This window comes from Lichenostomus cassidix, chromosome 5, assembly GCF_008360975.1.
Source record: "Lichenostomus cassidix isolate B80296 chromosome 5, HeHo_3.0, whole genome shotgun sequence".
NCBI classification, from domain to species: Eukaryota; Metazoa; Chordata; class Aves; order Passeriformes; family Meliphagidae; genus Lichenostomus; species Lichenostomus cassidix.
The window spans coordinates 56305501-56324832 of record NC_139486.1 but is presented as its reverse complement, the minus strand read 5'-3'; the positions used below and the strand labels follow the sequence as shown (position 1 = coordinate 56324832).

The 19332-nt window shown below is 42.6% G+C and overlaps 2 protein-coding genes across 7 annotated transcripts in view; one reads left to right on the top strand and one right to left on the bottom strand.

Annotated features, from left to right (window-relative positions):
- Positions 1-3819: 3819 nt before the first annotated feature.
- LOC146436720 (uncharacterized) lies at positions 3820-9803 on the bottom strand. 4 transcript variants are annotated; one of them, XR_014852764.1, is made up of 5 exons: positions 9621-9803; positions 8159-8244; positions 7195-7329; positions 5905-5980; positions 3820-4897 (listed from the first exon to the last, which is right to left on the bottom strand). XR_014852764.1 is itself a non-coding variant. In XM_085063223.1 (3 exons), exons 1-3 carry the CDS (start codon positions 9589-9591, stop codon positions 4760-4762), a joined length of 681 nt encoding a protein of 226 aa, XP_084919349.1. In that variant the 3' UTR covers positions 3820-4759. The 4 variants fall into 4 exon arrangements, 1 of the variants encoding a protein (XP_084919349.1); XR_014852762.1 differs by lacking the exon at positions 9621-9803 and adding an exon at positions 9135-9591; XR_014852763.1 differs by lacking the exons at positions 5905-5980; positions 9621-9803 and adding an exon at positions 9135-9591.
- PLEKHA7 (pleckstrin homology domain containing A7) overlaps positions 9536-19332 on the top strand; it is a 145287-nt gene continuing 135490 nt past the window's right edge. For all 3 annotated transcript variants that reach the window (XM_085063221.1, XM_085063220.1, XM_085063222.1), the window contains exons 1-3: positions 9536-9672; positions 9797-9873; positions 10001-10058. In XM_085063221.1, coding sequence (XP_084919347.1) covers positions 9590-9672; positions 9797-9873; positions 10001-10058 — 218 coding nt within the window. In that variant the 5' untranslated portion in view covers positions 9536-9589. The remainder of the gene's footprint in view (positions 9673-9796; positions 9874-10000; positions 10059-19332) is intronic.

Sequence of the window (19332 nt, the reverse complement as noted above, 5' to 3'; positions counted from 1 at the left end):
CCTTGAAGAAAGCATATTTTCCTTTCTACCTTGACTCAGTCCAGTTAGATTCAAGAGCTCTTCTCCAGCACTTGCAGAAGGTTTTTCTTCTTGTGTCTGTGTGCTGAAAGTTACCTGTGCTGCTCTGCACTGTCAGTGGCTGATCCTGTGTCAGAAATTAAGGCACAACTTCCCAGTTGTGACAATTTTGCCTGTCCTGGATTTGCAGCTTACAGATATATTTTTTTCCTTTTTTCTGGGAAAGAGAAAATCTTTTCCTAGTTTTGTTGTGTGTGATTATTTATTTATTTTTCCTCCCTAAGCCAAGCAAAACAGAGTTGTATTTTTATCTCACTGTGTTTTTGGGCCAGGTGGAGATAAAATCAGGCAAAGAAACACAGGAGGATATTTACAGAATTGTGAAATATTTGAGGATGGAGGAAAAGTTGAGTGATATCCCTCAGGTTTTTTTTTTTTCATTTTTCATTTTTGTTTAAGCACGTTTTCCTGTTACTATAGCTACTGGTTGTGTCATGCCCACATATAGATGGTTTATCACACTGCCTTTGGAAACTGATTGCTGTCACAAATCATCGAAGCCAGGAGTGGAAGGAATACAGGTGTGTAGCAGGAGACTGCAGAAGAAAAACCACAGAAGGACCTGAGCCCAAGCATAGGAAGAGACAAAAACAGATGTGGGAGATTGTTAAGAAGGCAGATGTGCTCGGATTGTAACAGAAAGCAGGAAGAAACCGGAAAGAAGTCGGATTTTGGAAAGCTGTGATGAGGTATGTAAACTTCATGTTGCCAGAAAAATGAAGGAGAATTATTAACCCTCAGCTGTCCCCTTCTGGAGCCAAGCAGACAACCAAAATCTCAGATTCTTTTGCAAAGGGGTCTCTGACCAAGGATCTGGGAGACCACAGCAGAAGAGATTGTTCTGCCTGGAACAAGCATATTTAAGGAGAGGATTGAAACCTTGGCAAGTTATAATCCTGCTGAGAAAGTAGCATCTCTGGAAAGGTAGGGCAGAAGGTGCTAAAATGGAATCTTGCCTGGAGTCTTGTGTGGGGATTACTATTAATATGTGTATTACTATTAGACATGTGTTAAGAGATCTACAGAGTAGCAGTGAGATATTTATGGATATATCAAGAAAAACTAGGTGAAAATCTGTTTTTTCTTTGACACATTCACATTTGAAAACATCCTGTTGAACAGGTTAGTTTCTATTACTACTAAGGGGACTCTTTAAGGGTGAAGTTTTGGGTCTTCCAAAGCAAATGGAGAGCAAACTTTGGGAAGAGCCTGGAAAGTGAATTTGGGGGTCTTGAATTTCTTTAGAAAAAATGTCCTGGTGAGGATTATTGGGAACATGTGACACTCTGCTTGCCCTGACTATGGTATGCAGTTGCAAGAAATGGCAGTGGCCAAAAGGGCTGGAAAAAGGTTTATACCAGTCATGGAATAGTGGACTCAAAACTGGGAAAAAAAGCTTTGGTGGGAATAAAGTGAGGTATCTTATATTGGGGAAAGGAATCAAATGCATATTTTGTGAGGAAACTTCAGAGAATTGAACAGTTGGATTTAAAATATTGAAGATTTTATTCTTAGAGATCAGTGATGTCTGTCTTTCTATTTGTCCCATTTCTTAAAAAAGGATGTGTTCATACTCAGGTGTCATGGAATGACAGGGAGTCTGTGTTCATAAATATGGAATTGACTTCAAGTGTCTTCTTTAAAACAAACCAAATGTTGATAGTCACAGGTACATCAATATTGAAGAGCTGAGTGTTTCTCAGTGCTGCCAGGCTCACAGTGTCCTTTGGGGAAAAAAAAAAGCAAACTACCCTCAAGTGTTCATTACAAAAATGTAAGTTAAATTTCTGGAAATGATCCCATGACTTTGGCACACAATTGTTCTTTTGTATTTCTTATTTCTACAAATAACTTGAGCACTGTGCGGACATTTAACTATTGCCACCTCTGTTTAGAATGATATAAGCCTTGTCCGGACAAAAATTATGACTATTTGTTATTTAGTTTAGTTTTTGATTACCAAATATATCCTAGTGCAAGTATTCTAGGTGCTGGGTATGTAAATTATTGAGACTTTGTGAAATGCAAAAGAGACAAAATGAAGAGATGGGACTGTGTTAAATATAGTAATCATAAAAGCTTGTGTGACAGGAAATTGTGAATTGACTTAGTAATTAGGGAATGCATTCATTCATTTTTGCTTTTGTGTGCATTTTTGTGCATTTCAGGGGACATGCTCAACTTGATTCTATGAATATAATTCTTTTGGGCAAATGGATATGCAGGTGAGAGAGAGATAATTAGATATATTCAGATATTTGCATCTACAAGGTAAATCAGTAAGACGTCGTTAAACATGAAGGACATTTGTAAGGAAAACAGAATTATTTTGAAGATATCTTCTGGATTTCACAAAGGGTACTTTAAGCGTGAACATACTTTTCAAAAGTGATAGTGGTTTGGAAAAAGAAAACCTTTTCACTAAAGATGATTACTGGGGCTTTTACTCGTAGGAGAGTTCAGCATGTTTTGGAAGGAGAAGTTTGGATTTGTTATGCAGCACCAGTGTTGCCTTCTCAATGTCATTTTCCCATCTGTCTTGCTCAGCAGTGTCACTGTCTCGGCTGATGCCTGCGTGCAGTCACCAGTCAGATCCTGCTGCACAGGGAGACAGTGAGCCTCCAGACTATTCTTGTACAATGTCATGCTCCATATCTTCCTCAGAGGAGCTGGGATACAATCTGAACTTGTTTGTGTTCTTTCCAGTGGCCAGGAAAATGAATAATTCCTTTTTCCGTATTTGGAATTCCTTCAACAATAGATTTAGTGTTATTTAATCTTTCTTATTTTATAAGCTTTATTTATCTTCTGATGCTCTTAGAATTCTATTGCCTGACACTATTCCCATGGAAATTTAGGGAAATTTCTCAGCCTATTGCAAGGAAAATAGGCTCTAAAAATCTTACTTTGTCTAAAATTTGCCATCACTCTCCCCACAGGATAAACTGCCCTCTATAGAAAGTGTAAAAGATGTTTCATTTAATGTCAGCACTTATAAAAAGATAAAACATAATCTATTGGCTACAATACCTTTTCTGTTCTGCTCAAGATTTATTTGGCATTGTATTAATATGTATTAAGTCTGTCCTGAAATATGCTTAGGCTGGAAATGGGTGATGTCTCACAGATGGTGTGCCTAATTTTTGTACACATCTTGTGACTCTTGTCACCCTTCCTTCTGTCTAGCTCTCCTGACTTCTGTAGGTTGTGTGGTTCAACTGCAAACACTCCAGATCAGGAATGAGTATGTGCTCTATATTTAGTCATGTCATCAGTAGCACCACGGTGCAAGTTGCTTATCTTTCTTAACTGTATCAGGGATTGTCCTTCCTCCCCTTGTAAATAACAGAAATCTTTAAATTCAAGAGGTTGCCATGAATTCTTCCTGTCAACTAGATAGCCTCAACTCAGTAAAGGTACTCTCTAGTACCTATCATGTGATGGCAATTTGTGATGTCCATCTATTTCTAAAAATCTTAACATTTTGAACCAGTATTTCTTTCTGTAGAAATATAGACTAAAAGGGATCTTGTGAGATCATCTTTTCATGGCTCCTGACCTGAGACAAAATAAGTATACTCAGAATTTTGCTGACAAAAATTTTGTCTGAACCAGCCTTTAGAAATTGGTGATAAGGGAAACACCTGCTTAGGCTGCTTTACTGCTCATTACATTTGGGCAAATTTCTATTCATCATCTGTCTTCAAATTTATCTTGGCATAAATCAAGCTGTTTTCTACTCATGCTGACATGGATGAACAAGGAATAAAATTGATTGGTATGTATTAAATCTCATCAACTGTATTTCAGTTTGGAAATAACACAGTAATGATCTTTTTGTTATCTTGTTTGCCTTCCCTACCCACTAAGGTAATGTCTGGGTTTTGACTTGAATCTTTTTAATTTGTCCTCTTCTTGTTTTTAACAATTTTAAGACTTCAGACTGGAAAAAATCTCCCTGCATGTTTGATCTATTTCATTAGGTTAGTTCTCCTTCATCCTACAGCATGACACTGGCTGTAGCTGTGAGTGGCCATTTTTTTTCAAATTGAAGAGTTCTGTTGGTACTGTTCTCCTGAGATAGCTTTTCCCCATGCTATTGGAGAATCCAACAGCTAAAGTTGTTTTCCCCAATTTGAACAAATACACCATAGTGATTCCTTAGTGTAGTTCTTCCATAATCTGAAAAAGTGTTGCAGTTTTGGAGTAATGGCACTGGAAAATTTCCAGGAATGTGGATTTGCCTAATGTCTCCAAGACCTCTTCCCTATTTCCCTTATTGTCTGATTAGTTTATTCTTCTGCCTCTAAGATCAATGTATTAATTTCTGGTCTCTTAAGCACTTGCCACTGCCAGATGGGAATCACACTGCACAATCCTGAAGAACAATATGGTTGCACCACTTACATTTCAGTATAATCAGAAAATTAACTGCTCTGAAATTGTCTTGCAAATTAATCCGTCTCACCATGAAACCTTTCATGATTTTAATTCTCAGCTGTTCCGAGCAGAGCTGGAAAATCATGCTAAAAGGCATAATACATGTTTTGCAGCTAAAAGGCATAATACTTTTTTTTTCATTATGGCTTATAAGCTTTCTTAACCAGGATTTAATAATTCATATTCATTACTCTTCAAATGCTCTGCCTCTCTCTGGCCTCACACCTTTTATAGGTTGTGCTTATCCTTTATAAAATGTACAGGCCATGATGAAAAAGTTGTAACAAGAAGGCTTTTCTATGCATTGTACCTCGTTTAAGTTTCCTGAAATAGCAACAGCTTTGACCTCTAAGATCATCAAATTCAATTGTATTGAATTCTGTGAAAAATAGGAAATAGATCATTAGAGTACACACCATCCTGAAATCCAGCTGTGATTCTGTAACCTTCTAGACACTGGATCTAATTGCCAGTGATGGAATTGATACCTTTTTACCTTTTCTGGGTTTTTTTTGGGATTCCTATGTAGCGTTGCCAGCATTATTTGCAGATTCCTAGTCCATATTTTGTTGAAAAGTTATAGCATACGAAGAGTTGAGAAAGTGCAGGGAAACATGCAAACCTGAATGTTGCAAGGGTTGGGGGTGTGTGTAATGGAAGTGGAAAAAAGAGGAAATTAGAAGAATTGATGTTGCCACTGCCAGGGTGAAGCTGGGTTGTAAGGGCAAAGGCTGAAAAGAAAGGATGTTCATATTCAGTGAGTTTATGCTGGAAATAGCAAGGGCATGTAGTGATAGAAAAAAGGGTAATAGTTTTATACTGAAAGAGGACAGGTTTGGATTATATATTAGGACAAAATTCTTCCCTGTGAGGGTGGTGAGGCTCTGGCACAGGTTGCCCAGAGAAGTTGTGGATTCCCCATCCCTGGAAGTGTCCAAAGCCAGGCTGGATGTGACTCTGATCAAGCTGGTCTAGTGGAGGGTGGGAGAAAGTTGGAATAAGATGATCTTTAAGGTCTCTTCCACCCCAAACTCTGTGATTGTATGTTTCTATGGAAGTGTAGATACAAATTTTGATATACTTTAAATTATATCACTGCTCTCCCAAATTAATGAAGTCGTCCAAAAAAATTGTTCCCAGAGGATGCAGACAGAGCAAGTAACATTAGTGACACATTCCTATAAAGCTGTCAAATGTGGGTTCAAACTTGCAGTATTTAGGGACCTTGTGATGTCTCCTTGAACTACTGAGTTATCAACAAAGGGAGCTTCTAGCTGTTATCAGACCCTAATGTTGAAGAGCATATTTCAATTCTTTTAGCAGAGTTTCTGATATTGTGGCCCTGAAGTCCTAATTTTACCCCAAATAGCTTCTTCCAGACAGTACCTCTGGAGTGCAATGAATGATATGTAACAGAGAAGTGTCTGATTTTTAAAAAGTCAGGGAGGACTGGAACCAGAGCCTGGAAAAAAAAAAAAACCCAGAAAAATCAGAAGAATCTGGTAATCTTATTAATGAATGATGCCTGGAGGCATTCTTCCTCCAGGGCTCTGAATCACCAACCTACCTCCTGATGAGCCCAACACAAGTCAGCTTGTGAACTTTTATTAATCTAAACTAAGTTTTCATCTTGATCTTAATTTTGGAATAGAGCTCTGCAAGTCACTGTAAGAAAAATATGTTTTTTCAATAATGCATTTGCCTGTAATTAGCAGGTGTATTGTGATAATGTGCTAGTGCCTCAGGCACCATGATGCATCAGCTCAAGCTTTGGTCATATGACAAGGGTGACAAATTGAAACAGGGAGCTTCTAACTTGAGATAATGAAAGTATTTTCACCACAGGCACATGGGAACAAGTTGCTAAGAGAGGCTGCTGAATTTCTGTCCTTGGAGCATTTTCACATCCTTATGTGGACAAAGGCCTGAGCCACCTGGTCTAAAATCAATGTGACACTGCAGGAGGCTGCACTAGATGACCACTGTCTCTTTCATTGCAACAACTGAGGAAAATCAATGAAATAGGATCTAGGTTCCAAACAAACAAAAAAAGGTGATTCTTCATACACAGCTCAGGTAAGATGAGCACTAGGAGCACTTTGCTATTGCTGGATGATAGAAGTTATGTGGGCTCTAGTCTGGACAAGTTCACAAAGAAGATCCATTAGGAGCTACATATGGAAAGAACATCATGCCCAGAGCTTTCTGAGCTCACAGCTGCTGCAGGCAAGCACTAGATGCAGGTACAGGAGTTAAGGGAATAAGCTGGAGAGTTGCCTGTGCCTGTCTGGCTCTTGCACTCTTTCCTGGCACCTGCTCCTCTTGGGACACGAGACAGAATATCAGGCTAGGCAGCCATTCAGTTTGACCCAGTTCAGATGCTTTTAGGACCTGAAATCCAAAGCACAATAGTGTTTATTCAATTTACTATTAATTTGAGGTGGAGAAGCCTGTTTTGTCATGGTGGCTGAGTGGCCAAAACCTGGTGGACTTACAAACTAAATTCAATGAATTCATGCAGCTGATGGAGCATGGAAGACATGCTTCAGAGCATCATGGCAAATGAATATCTCCAGAGCAACAGTTGGTCTTATCTCTTCTGCACAGCCCTAAACATGCAATGGCACTAAGTAACTTGTATTTGATTTACTTTGGATCTACTGCACTAGAACTGACTTTACTGTGAGTTCTGTGGTAATTCACACCTAGCCACAATGACTCAGAATTTTTAGGGTTTCTGTGGTGGGTTGACACTGGCTGGACATCAGGTGCCCATCAAAGCCACTCTGTCATTCCCCCTTCTCAAATGGTCTGGGGAGAGAAAATATAATGAAAGGCTTATGGGTCAAGATAAGAGCAGGGAGAGATCACTCACCAGTTGCTGTCACAGGCACAAGAGACTCAACTTGGGGAAATTAATTCATTACCAATCAAATCAGAATAGTATATTGAGAAATAAAATAAAATCTTAAAAGCACCTTCCCCTACCCTCCTCCCTCTTCTTCCAACTTTATTCCTGATTCTCTGTCTCTTCCCCCTCAGTGGCACAGGGGAATGGGGGCTGTGGTCAGTTCATCAGACATTGCCTCTGCCACTCCTGCACTGCCCGTGGTGACTGCAGGGCTGTTCCTCTCACATATTCTCACTCCTCTCTTCTCTGCCTGCAATTCCTCCTTCATGGTAACTTTTTTCCCTTTTAAAATCCTTTATCCAGCACATTGGTGAGTCCATCCTGGAGCTGGACAGCGTTGCCTCTGCTGGACACAAGGGAAGCTTTTGGCAGCTTCTGACAGAAGCCACCCCTGCAGCCCCCCCACTACCAAACCCTTGCCATGGTAACCCAATATGGTTTAAAAAAAAGAAAAAGGCAGCACAGAAGTTTTAGTATTAGAAGTTTTTATCAAAATTCTGACTTACGATAAAGGGCTACAAGCTACTGTCTCCTGTTTTGTAACTGTGGATAAACTAAAATTCTGTGGATTGTTAGAAGATGTGAGCATCTGTCTGCTACATATGCCACAGTAATGATCATTCTTGGTTGTTAGATGACACCAGTATAGTATATATTTAGTATAATATCTTCTTCTCCTACAGTGGTCAAAAAGGGAAGTCCACACCAAGCTATCCTGATGCACCATACCTGCAGTGCTGTCTGAAACTGACGTGAAATAGAGCAAAGTCGTCTCTCTTCGGACTGATGCTGCTTTTCTTGCCTCCTACTTTCTTCTGATGATTTATTTTGGTTATTTAGAAGAAAAAGCAAACGTTATCATTTTCCTTATACTGCAGCACTCTCTCCTCTTACACTCTCCCTGCTGCATGCTGGCATTCTCCCTCTCCCACAGCCGTGTCCTCAGTTGGTCTCCTCTGTTTTTCTTTACCAACCTGTCCCCAGTCAGACCCACCTACCCTTTCCCACCCTCTCAGCAGCCTTTCCCCCTGTTTAACACTTTCCTTCTACGCCAAGCTAGCAAATGTCCCATTTCCTGCCTTTTGATCCTTCTCTCTTCCCCAGTATCAGAACAGCAAGAACCTCACAGAGCCAGGCTTGGCTCTGCCACTGCTGCCCTCACTGAAAAAGCAGGTGGACATTTCTGCACCCCGAACCCCTTGGCTTTGTCAATCCTCCTCTCCTGCTGCAGCTAGCACTCTGGCCAAGCCGAGGCACTGGCTAGGACTCTCCCCACCTGGCACCCATCCTCGTTGCTCTGCTGGCTGGCGCTAGGATGAGAGTAAGAAACCTACGGGCTCTGCTGCACGGCAGAGCACTCTCTGCCTGTCCCACCCACTCTGTCCCTAAGCCACATTCTGAGCAAGTGGAGCACTTTAGCTGTAGCATCCCCACGTACCAGCAGGACTCTCGGTGTCACAGGTGGGACTGGCAGCCAGCCCAGCCTCACTGAAATGCACCGAGCGGGCTCTCTCCCGTTACCCTCCTGCCTTTCCTAGGTCATCGATGAACATAGGGGCTGGCACGGGTCCCCCCCGATGCCGGTGGCAGCTCTGCTTTGCCGGCCGGCTGCTGCTGCCGCCTCCGTGCGCTGTTTTACCCTCGGTGCCCCCGCCTTGCCCCGTGCCCGAGGCTCAAAGTCCCCGCGGCCTGCGCCGCTCCTCACCCGGCGCCGCTGGCGCTCCGGGGCACGGCGGCAGCCAGGTGCGCTCACCCCGCACACCCCGCTCCGGCCGCGGCTCCCAGCGCTCCCGGAGCGGAGCACCGCGCGATCCCGCCGCCTCCGCCCCGCGGGGATGCGCGGCTCCCGCCCGCGAGTGGCCGCTGCCCGCGGGGCTGAGGCGGGGGTGGCCGCGGGGGGCCGCTGCGCCTCGGCGGGGCCGGCAGCTCTCACGGGGCCGAGGGGCGGGCGCGGGGCAGCGGCGCACAAAGCCGGGCGGCGGCACCGCGGGCTCCCGCTCCCGCCGCCGTGCCCGCGGCCTCCCGAGGGGCGGGAGGTGTCGCCCCCCGCCCGCGGCGCGGTGGCGCTGCCGAGCAGAGCCGGGCAGAGCCGGGCGCCGAGCAGAGCCGGCCGCCCGCCCGCCAGCACCCCCGCCCCGGCCGGCCGCGCGCACGGCGAACATGGCGGCGGCGGTGGGGCGGGACACTCTACCTGAGCACTGGTCCTACGGCGTCTGCAGGGACGGCCGCGTCTTCTTCATCGAGTAAGGGGCGCCGCGGGGAGGGCCGCGGGGGGCAGCGCGGCACGGCTCCCGCTCCCGCTCCCGCCCGCCGGGGCGGCCCCGCGCCCTCGCTAACAGGTGCATGTTTTCCGCTTCTCCCTCGCAGCGACCTGAGCCGCAGCACCACTTGGCTGCACCCGCGCACCGGGGAGCCCGTCAACTCCGGCCACATGATCCGCTCAGGTGGGTGCCCGGCGGGCTGGCGGCGCGGCGCCCCTGCTCGCCCCCGCCCCGCGCCCGGCAGGCTCCGCCAAGGGGCCAACTTCTCACCCTCTTCCCGCTCTCTTCCCCTCTCCCCCGTGCCTTGCAGACCTGCCCCGCGGATGGGAGGAGGGCTTCTCGGAGGAGGGCGCCAGCTACTTCATCGAGTGAGTACCGCTGCGGGCCGGGGGGCGCTGGCGGTGCGGCTCCGGGGCTCGGCCCGGCCGGCTCAGCCCCGCACCGAGCCCGCACCGAGCCCGCACCGAGCCCGCACCGAGCCCGCACGTCCGCCGCCGATCCCCGCCGGGAGTGCGGCACGGCGGAGCCGCGGGAAAGTTGGCTCCGGGCGCGGCGGGATGCGGGATGCCCTCAGCCGCGCTCTGGCGGTGCTCAGCAACAGGTTTCCTTGGCGGCGGCACTTCAGTTTCCATGTTTGTTTGGGTTTTTTCGGTGTGCGTTTGTTTCGTTGTTGGTTTCTCCCCCCTCCCCCCGTTATTTACGGTGAGGTTTGCGGCAGGTGGAGCGCTGCCTTGCTGAGCGCCGGCCGGGCTGCAAGCTGGGCGGTGGTTTTGGTTTTTTAAATGGCTCGTGGCTGTGGACGCAGCCACGGGAAGTTTTGCAAGTGAAAGGCTTCCAGTGTTTCTTCCCAGAGACGGGGCTGAACGGATGAACTTGCCTGGCCAGGGCTGGTGGTGGCTGTGGGGATCTTTCATGTGGGGTTTCTTGTTCCGAGAGCAGTTACAAGCAGGGATGTGCTGTTTATTGAGCTGCTTTTATTCTGTGAGATGCAAACGTGTTGCAGGGAAGTAGGGTAATTAGGAGAACTTTCAAACATTGCAGATATAAGGCTTTTACAGATATAAACATTAATGTAAAAGTAGAGATTTAACCAAATGGGTAAAACTCTGGTACATCTTGGTTACAGAGTCATGTGTCACTTGTGAAGTCTTTGCATTTTCCTTTGGATATTTGAATGCTTGACAGATTTAATGGAACTAACCGAAAAGGATTGGAAAATGCTTGGACTATCTCATTGCTTCAGTGCAGGACTGGGCTGGCTAACCCAGGTTGTTAAGTACAGCCCCAACAACTGCTGACAGCTGTGTCACACTTGTCTGGGTTTGAAATGCCTGCAGAGCATACCCCAAAACCTTTGAGGAACTTGAGGTTTTAGTAAATACCAAACTTCCAAACCATACTGGGCCAGGTGAAGGAGGAATTGACTGAAGGCATCACAAATGCCTCATGTGTAGGATGCTGGTTAAATAAAATTCCAGATGATCCTGAAGTGTCCTACAAAAGAGAAAAAAAGGCATTCAATCTCCGTTTGTCTGAGCCAGAGAATTCCTTACAGTGCTGGGCTGAGCAGTTAGTTTAGCCCCTGACTCTTGAACTGGAGGTAGTAGCAAAGCATTGGAGAGCAGCTCAATATTACTTAGAGCTGCCACTCTTTATCTGTGGCCAGTGCCTTGAAAGGAAGGAATAAAAGTTCTGCAGGTTACACAGGCCAAAGATGGACCTCTAAAGTGTCCAGTCTGTAAATGTAGTGTAAACATATCCTTTGCATAAACACAAATTTCTTCCTTCTTCAAGATGTAGGAATACATATTTTTGTTTTTCTGTGTTTTCCAGAAACTTACTAGGGCAATTTCAGAACAGCTTAAATTCCTTTTCCCAGCTGCTCTGTTTGGAAGACCATCTCTTGTCTTGTTTGTCAGACAGTTACAAAACTTTTAATTTCTGATCCATTAAATTAGAGTTATGTGCAGTGCATTTTCCTAACTTGTGCTAATAGTGTTCTTTAGCTTGGGCTGGAACTGCTGCAGGAAATGAAATAGGGAATGAAGTATGTATTTTACTGAGCGATTCAATAAACTCAATCATCTTTAGCCAAACAAAGTTTTGTAAGGAGACAGTAATTTTTTAACATAAATCTATTCAGTTGTACTGCTTCAGACCAAAGATTCTCCTGATCCTGAATACAATATTTAACTCTTCAGCAGTGATAGTTCTCCCAGCACTGCTCTGACCTCTCTAATTTCAGCTCAGAGGCTTCCTGAGAGGAGTGGAATTCCTCATTTTTTCTTCCATGAGCCTACTGAGCTCTTGTGCTCCTATAAACATCAATATCCTTAGATGATGATTTCCATACCTCACTGCTCTGTTCATTCCTCCTGTGTTGTTTCCACGTGATGAGTTCTCAGCTTACAGAAAAGGTTACCGGTCCCTAAACGCATGATTTCACATGCTGTCCTATTAAATTCCCTTTTCTGGCATTCCAGCTCTCAAAACCTGTGAACCCTCCTGGATAACTACCCAGTCCTCTTTGTACTGGTAACAGTTCCATTCTGGTGTCATGTACAGAAGTTTCACAGGCACATTGTTACTCCTTGGCTACTAATTTACTGAAGGGTGTCAGGAGGAACATTCTGAGTAGCCCCTCCCCCTTACGATAATTTCCACAATTAATAGAGCCTATTGTAGTTTTTCCATGTTGGACACTTACTTAATGTATCTTCTAAGTCTTATTTCTGTTTTAAATATTATTTAAGTATTGTTTCTCTAATGAAATTAAAAGTATTACTAAATATTATTTCTATTTTAAATAACTTCAGTCAAACATGTTATTTAAATATATACAGGCTAACTCTAATTACACAAGTAATTTCTGGTACAGAGATAATGAAAATATTAGATAAAACATTGGATGTGAGCAGTCTTTGATGTAAAAAAACTTAACTAATCTTAGGTCCATTTACTTCCATGTCTTTATTGCTTGTTTCAATACTGTGGACAAACTTGAAATGTAATATATTAAAAGAAAGGTTTATAACCTGGTCAAGCTTAATATCAAAACCAGGTAAGCTTTTCTCCCCTTTCCACGTAGCAGGGGCTTGAAAATTTCCAAACCTCCACCTCTGTTGGACAGAAGCTTTCCAAATGAATGTGCTGTGGTTTAGAATGTTTTTTGCTGTTCTAAAGTTGGGCAGCTGTCCTGTAGTTGGAGTGGTACTATTTTCCCTCTGGTTATTTACTTGAGATGCTTGTGTGAAATCACATTCCCTCTTAGCCTTGTTTTGCTCAGCTAAGCAAGTTGAGTTCTTTGTCCAGCCCTTTAAAAAGGGCTCTCCGTCTGTTTGATTGTCCTGTAGTTCTTCTCTGCACCTCTTGCAATATGAAGTCATCTTTGTTGCATGTGGGTGAACAGAGCTGTACGCTGGAGTGAGCTTTTGTGAGGCTCTCAAACAACAAAAGTGCTTTCTTGGCTCTGAAAATTTCTCAGTTTTCTGCATTTCAGGTTGTTTGCCTATTTAGGGAAGATGCCCACACTGACAGCACATGTGAATGCTGCCAATTGATACATGCAGATCTTTCTTTTTCTTTACTCCTTTAAATTTTAAGACTGTAATTTATATTAGGAAGCTACATTTCAGTCCTTCCTATTTATGCACATCCGAATCTTTGCAAATGATTTTCTGTGTTCCAAATATTCTTCAGGTTTTCTCCATTGTGGCAAACCCTGTTAGGGCAGTGCTGCCTGTTATCCTAAAATCACTAAATAAAACATTAAATCAGTGATGTATAAACTGATTTTTCTGGACCTCCATTTAGTGGTCTTTAGATCTCCATTTACTAGGCAAAAAGTGTCATGGATGTTGCATTCTCTGAGTGCCAAATGCAGCTTGCACCACATTTTTCCATCTCTTTTTGTATGTTTACTGATGTTTTTCAACTACCTTGTGGTATTTTGGCTTTATGGGAGAGTCACTGCAGCAAGGTTGTTGCTGAGCATTTGTGGAATTGAATGAAGACTGGACAGCACTGGCTCTGGTTTGTTTCTGGTGGTTGGGTTGCTGTTGGGAAGTGTTAAGTGTGGTTGGCAAACTTTTTGTGGGGAAGGAGATGGGACATGCAGGGAAGGTAGGGATGATGGTGAAGCAGTGCATGTATGCATCAGTAGTGCAGATCTTTCTTTCCAATTGCTTCTCTTTTTCTGATCATCCAAAAGACTTGGGGAAGTTGGAAAGCTTGGAAAGTGTGGAATGCTGTTTTATTGCCTTCTTATACCTTTCAAACATTGAGGTGGCTGTTGATGTGAAAAGATCTATTCTTCCAGTGTTAGATACCTAACTGGCTTGTATTTAAATATGTTTAAAAAGTGTACTTCTGCTACAGAGATTCTTTTTGAATGCTGCAGTGCTATTGCACAGCTCAAAGGTAATCATGCATTCCAATTGCAGCCCAGAGTTAGGAGCAAAAAAGTAGAAATCAGCACTTAAATATCTGAAGTTAACCTTTTATTAGTTTCTGAAGTCAGTTTCTAGTTCAACTTGGCCTCTTCTTCGGGTAACAAAGTGGATGTACAAGAAACAAAACTCTGAAATTGGCACAGTCAGTAACTGTTTGCAACTGTTATTCCTTAATTCTTCTATTTAGCTTGTACTGTGTGTAGGAAATATGCATGGTATGTGTTTCAAGTGTTTGGAAATAGCAAAAGAGCAAAGCACACTAAACATAAGTCTGCCTTTTTAACTTTGATTCTGCTGTGCCAAGTGTGTACATTCAATGTCACTGAAAACCATACAGGAGCTCAGATTCACCCACAGTGGGCTACAGATGATACCCAGTTAATGATTATTTAATCACAGAAGCCCAAAGGGGAAGAGACCATCTGGACTATTGAGTTCAGTCCTTTTGATTATCTGAGAAGATTGTTTTATAATCTCATTAATACATTTAATCAACAAGTTTCTTCTGCCCTGAAGAAGAAACTGTCTGTCTTACCCACTCCTAGTGGGATGTTGAAAACTGTATTTTTTTTGTGGCTGTTTGGGTCGGCTAAAACACTGTTTGCTGTATATATTCCTTGACCTGCTGTAAAGACATTATTGTTTCTTGCTCTGTTTTCCATGATGGTTGTTACTGTAGAAGTAAAAGGTACTGGAGCACTTAACTGCTGTGAGGAGTAGTGATGACCCTTGTAATGAGGTCTTCTATAGAGATTATGTCCCTTGTGGTTCTTGAACCCATGCTTAGGTAAAAGTGAATGTATAAGTAAGTAAAGGAACTGACGTGAAACCGACCTGTGAGGAACTACGAACCACTTCACTGTGTCATTGCTGTGCATGGCCAGTTTGAGCTGGGGACAGTTCCTGGAGTGGAATAAAAACTGGGTAGCTGGAACCACATGAGAACTTGACCAAAATGATATGTTCACACCATCTCCAGAAAATTTGAGGGTAGTCTCTGGTGACTTGAACAAGTTTTTTGTGCTGTAGAGTGGCCATGGGGAAACCTGTGGTGAAAGAACCTTGGAGCAGTTCCATAGCAAGGGGTAGAGGACCTAGTCTGGATAATCTTGAGAGCACCATGTGCAGCCACGTGAATTCTGCTCACCAGGGATTACCTGCAGTCAGGAGCTGCCCTTGAGGGTGGCTAGACCTCACTGGGGTAATTTGTAAGGGGGAAATGCGGGTGTGAAATCGAGAAGTGGGAGAAAAATGCCACCAGTGTCTGTTGAGCTGAGAGGTGAGGGCTGGGAAGCTGCTGTCCCATCCCGCAGTTCTGCGGGAGCGATCCATGGTCTTCAGCGGCCTCTGCCGGCTCAGGGCAGCAGATTAGAGGAAAGAAAGCTGCCAGACTGGGTGAAGCCGTGATGGTTCTTCTTTTTAATTTTCTTGGAAGAAAGTTTTCCATCTGGGCTACGGGAAAGCAGAACTAGACAGGAAAAGTAAATCTCATTTATGCCGGAGTTTCTCTGCGTCTCTTCCTTGTCCTTTGTTCTCTGGTTTTGGGTTTGGTCGACAGCCTGTAAAATGTGTTTTGTTGTCCTGGATTGTGAGCAGAATTGAGCTGGGAATATTGGATCTGCTGGCTGGATACAGTAACTGTGTTTCATTCCAGCTGGGGCAACAATTAAGTGTCCTTTTTGATGACAGTTGAAATGAGAGATCACTCATTAATTAGCGAACTAAGTGCTGATGGATTTGTGCTCAGGCAGGGCTGGCTGACAATGGCAGAGAGCAAAGGAAGTACTTTGTAGTTCAGCTCCCAGAAAGCGGGAAAAGGGTGTGTTGTTCATGGTATCTGAATTTCAGAGTTCCCTCTGGAAGAGCAAGCTTGGAGCTGTGCATAAGGGAAATGCCACGTGTGGTTTGGTTCAGTGAGGTATGTGAATGAGGAGGGATGTTGTGTGCATTCCTTGAGGGAAGGAGGAGCATATCAGGGGAGACGCTGGTTTTGTTTATTTTTAAAGGAAGGCTGCACCATAAAGTACTCAGCTTGGTTTGTCAGTCTGTGTTTGCCTGTATTCCACGATACACACGTGTTGGAAAACTGAATTTTGACTACCTGAAGAGGCCAGCAAGAGTCACACACACTTAGAGTGTGGTTCCCATTAATGTAAGATGCTTTTTTAGGTGTTGAACTCTTGAGGAAATCAAAGTTTTCTGGGTAACGAAGCAACATTCTTTTGTTCTGGTTGGGCTTCTGTGGTTTCCCTGTGTTGTAGCTCAGAAACAAGGGCATGAACTGGTTATTCAAAGCTGCAAGCCTCCACATTTTGTTTACTACACATTCCAGCTTTTGGAGCATGAATGTGTAAGAAAAAGTGCATTCATTCAGCCTTGTTCCTAAAGCAGTGTCCACTTCTGCATTCATTGGATCTGTGCAGGTGAACTTACTTGCCTGTTTTAAGGAGGTGTATATGGCAGTGAGGGTTTCAGTGTTTCTGAAAGTCTGTCTAAAGATTAAAAACAGTCATACAGCTGTACTGGGCAGGCATTGCTATAGTCTTAAAAATAGCTTTCATAACCTTGAGTTACATTTCAGACTGCTTTTACAACTGTGCAATATGCCTACCACATCAGATGATGAAATAGGTACTTTATTAAACACTTTTAATCTTATTTGATTAATTTCCCACTATCTACCAGAAGAGAGAGAATCTCAAATATTGGGACAGCAGAATCTTGATATTAATACCACACATTTTGCTGGAAAATGTTTCTTCTTCAATCTATCAGTAATGAACTCTAGCAACTGGATCTAGTTAGTTAAAAGGATTGCCTGTCTGCAGGCAAATATATCATGCAAGATATTATTGTATTTTACAATGGAAGAAGCCAAAAGGTACCTTTTTCGAGGCAGGTCTGGCAATCCTGAGCAATCTTAGCAAGTGCTTCAGAGAAAAGAGCAGTATGTGCTGTGAAATACATGTGTTCTATACCCTGCATTTTCCCATCGTTCCACTTGCTGCCGATGGATTACACTAAAATGAGTTTTAACCTCATTACTGATCCAAGTTTGCCATCATCTCAAATATTTGCATTTCGTCGGTATAGATTAAGTGTACTCCTTCAGTACTGTAGTGCTGCATCTTTGCAGAGACCAACTTGAATAAATGTGGTGTCACATTTATTTAATATCACATCCAATTCTACCCAGTATGACTGTAGACTCTAATTTGCTGCTAGATCTAATTTGTTTTGTCTTTGCCTCCTAGATGTGCTTTTTAAACTCTTTTTTTAATGGCCTCGGCTTGGATAACGGTAAAAGACAGGGCATTTTATTTATGGTTTAATTGTCTTTTCCTCCAGCATTATTAGACTGTTTTACAAGGTCTGCTCTATGTCCTTGGAAGCAAAACTTTTAATTTAAAAACAGATTTGTAATTAAAGATGTTAAAACCCAAGAAGAATCTGGTTAAGTGCCCAACCCTTCTCTTTTTGATTTTCTGCCATGGAGTACTTGGCAAGAATGTCACTGACTTGTCTAGACAGGTACAAAATCTTGTTACCAATACATAGCAGGTATGTGCTTTTCTGCCTGAAGTTTTCTGTTTAAACCCTTGTTTTCCTTATTGCTTATCTGTATCTTTAAAGGTTTTATCTTTAGTTTAATAAAAACCGAAACCACCAAAACTTCTTAAATGAGATTGGGGTACATTGCTGAAGTGAAGCATTTGAGTATTACTGGATTTTATTTACAGCTCTTTGTCAAGTGAGAACTTCCATTATATTTTAATTTCCTTACTGGAGACCAAATATCCTGAACTAAGAGCAGACTGAAGCATTTGGAAAATACACGTTGATTCTTCAACATGCAGGTGATTTTTTCGAGGAGCTTTGTGTAGACTCTGAAAAATATGACTAAGCAGGAGAGCTGCTTAATTTTCTGTTTTATTTAGTGTGGAAAAATGTAGGGTTATTGCCATTTGCAAGCTACATATTTGTTGCAAAATGTCATAGTTTCATCTTCAAGGTAGCAAAATGCTTGAGCAGCAACTTTCACTTTCATGTTTATTCTGTTCTTTGCTTTTTGCAGTTAACTTTTTGTCCTTTTTCTAGGCAGAAGGAAGACTGGCTTTGATTAACTTAGGGAATTGATGTCAATGTAAAGGAGAGCATTGAAAAGATAGAGGCACTTTTTGTCTATCAAGCAGCCTAAATCAGAGGCCAAAAGCTAAAGTAATTTTTTTTAGTGTGTGTCTTTTTAAGCCAATTTTTAGGTATTTTAAATGTGTGCTCTGCATGTTAACCTCTGAGTGCTTGAATTCAATTCCTGCTTTGAATCAAAGGAAAATTACTGGGCCTTATCCTAATACCTGGAGTAATAGATCTGTTAGATCTTCTTCAGCAAAATCTTTAAATACAACTGGAGACAGAACTGTGCTAATGGGTGTGATTCACTTTATGTAATTTTTCACTGGCTAGTAAAGCAGTCACATTTTCTCTACCTTTTGCTGAAGATCAGGAGTTATAACATTACCTGTTTACATGGTGAGATATCAATGACAAAATCTAGATACAGACAGTTGTTCTACAGAGGACATGGTGGTTCAAAACCATGTTGGATCTCCTGGACTAAATTAAAATTAATATATAAAAGTTATCTGCAAGATGATGAAGACCATTTTTCTTAGATGACAGTTATCAAATACTTGATATTTATTGTTACCATCTCACAGTATCAGCCCTATTTTAAAATTATTTTCCTTAATGAGGGGAATTTGTGAACATTCAGTTTTTTTAATGCAAAGTCTCTGCTTGCTTTCCATTTAAGAAAGCAATTATATTGTCAAGTGGCTTGAGCAGATGTTTTTATTTCTTTCTTAGTAAATCACAGATTAATGCTGTTCTTTAAATGCTACTTTTGTGCTTTACTTTTTCAGCACAGAAATACTTGACTGCCTAAAACCATTTAAGTTAGTGATGGGATTTATTCCTTCAACGCTGCATTCTATTATTCCCAGTATTCAATTTGAAATAGCCTAACCACTTTCCTTTTGCTCTTCCAGGTGGCTTTGCAGTGAGGTATGGTTTGAACTCATAGTAAAAAAAAAAAAAAAAAAGTCAATGACTAACTTCTCATGTGAAATCATTACATGAAATTCTTCAAAGGAAGAGATTACAGGTATCAAATTGGGCTTTGATATACTCA

Coding starts and splice junctions, on each gene's coding strand:
- LOC146436720 (XM_085063223.1), bottom strand. CDS start 9,591: ATGTTCGCCGTGCGCGCGGCCGGCCGGGGCGGGGGTGCTGGCGGGCGG. Junction 8,245..9,134: donor CGGAGCGCCAGCGGCGCCGG/GTGAGGAGCGGC, acceptor ATAAATCATCAG/AAGAAAGTAGGAGGCAAGAA. Junction 4,898..8,158: donor AGTTTCAGACAGCACTGCAG/GTATGGTGCATC, acceptor TATTTTTCACAG/AATTCAATACAATTGAATTT.